The sequence below is a fragment of the Sinocyclocheilus anshuiensis genome, unplaced genomic scaffold (assembly GCF_001515605.1).
Source record: "Sinocyclocheilus anshuiensis isolate Anshui unplaced genomic scaffold, SAMN03320099.WGS_v1.1 scaffold173, whole genome shotgun sequence".
NCBI classification, from domain to species: domain Eukaryota; kingdom Metazoa; phylum Chordata; class Actinopteri; order Cypriniformes; family Cyprinidae; genus Sinocyclocheilus; species Sinocyclocheilus anshuiensis.
This window is the reverse complement of record NW_015536480.1, coordinates 1054707-1055898: the sequence shown is the minus strand read 5'-3', so window position 1 is coordinate 1055898 and position 1192 is coordinate 1054707. Positions and strand designations below refer to the sequence as shown.

At 32.7% G+C, this 1192-nt stretch overlaps 1 protein-coding gene across 1 annotated transcript in view; it reads right to left on the bottom strand.

The window, feature by feature from the left end:
• Positions 1-1192, bottom strand: part of prpsap1 (phosphoribosyl pyrophosphate synthetase-associated protein 1) — a 21182-nt gene that overhangs the window by 16375 nt on the left and 3615 nt on the right. The window contains exon 4 of the mRNA XM_016471227.1: positions 1-147. Within this exon, the coding sequence (XP_016326713.1) occupies positions 1-147 (147 nt within the window). The remainder of the gene's footprint in view (positions 148-1192) is intronic.

Here is a 1192-nt window from a genome sequence, read left to right as displayed (position 1 = left end):
AGTTTGTACACTATAGATCCTCTCTTCCTCATCTTACACTGTTTACTGTAGGGGAAGTACGGGATCACGCCGATGATGTTCTTGGCACAGGAGGTCTTCAGTGCATAGGCCATGATCAGCAGCTCCATAATAGCAGTGTTAACATCTCTGACAGACACAGACAAATGGACTTCAGCTGACTGTTCTAAAGAGCTTCAAGGCCTGCTGAGAACAGCAATCTGAGACACGCAATTTCAAAAAAAAAAAAAATCAAATGTAAAATAACACTGAATGTGTTATTTTACATTCGATTACTTTAATTTCTGTAGTATTTCTTACCTGAATAAAAACTTACTTAACCTGAAAAACTTAGTTTCATAGCTCTCTTTATTCTATTGCATTTATTTGTGCTGTTGTTTGCAACTTTTGTATTTGTTCTTATTTTATTAATGACTTTTTACTTGTTTTTTTTTATGAAAAAAAAACTTTGCGTTGAAGTAGATTTTTTTGTATATGCTGTCAATTATATTCTTAAAAAGAAAATTGGAATCGGCAAAAATCGGTATCGGCAGATCACACTAACAAAAAAATTCGGAAATCGGAATCGGCCAAGAAAATTGCAATCGGTGCATCTCTAGTGCGCACACATGTATTTGAGCATAAAATCTGCGTATTTATGCAAAAATCTCACATTTTCAAGAACAAAACATGGATTCATCAATAACTTCAGAAAAACAAAGAATCAGAAAAAAAACAAGTAGGAACAACATGCAAAAAAAAAAAAAATATCACATACTCTGACTGGCCATATAATTATGTCGAGATTTTACACAGTTCTTTCATCTAAAATATATGGCAAGTTAACACTTTATTATAAGGACCAATTCTCACTATTAACTAGTTGCTTATTAGCATGCATATTACTAGCATAATGGCTGTTTATTATTACGTATAAAGCACATATTTTGCATGACCATATTCTACATCCCTAATCCTACCCAATACCTAAACTTAACAACTACCTTACTAACTAATAAGCAGTAATTAGGAGTTTATTAAAGCTAAAGTCATAGTTAATAGTTAAATAGCCTTCCTGATAATGTTCGGGGTTCAGACACACTCTCTTCTGTAAAGACACATCTCTTTAGCCAAGAATTCACATAATGTATCTCATAACCTTGTACTTCAGTTATATCTGATCAAATGCACATCA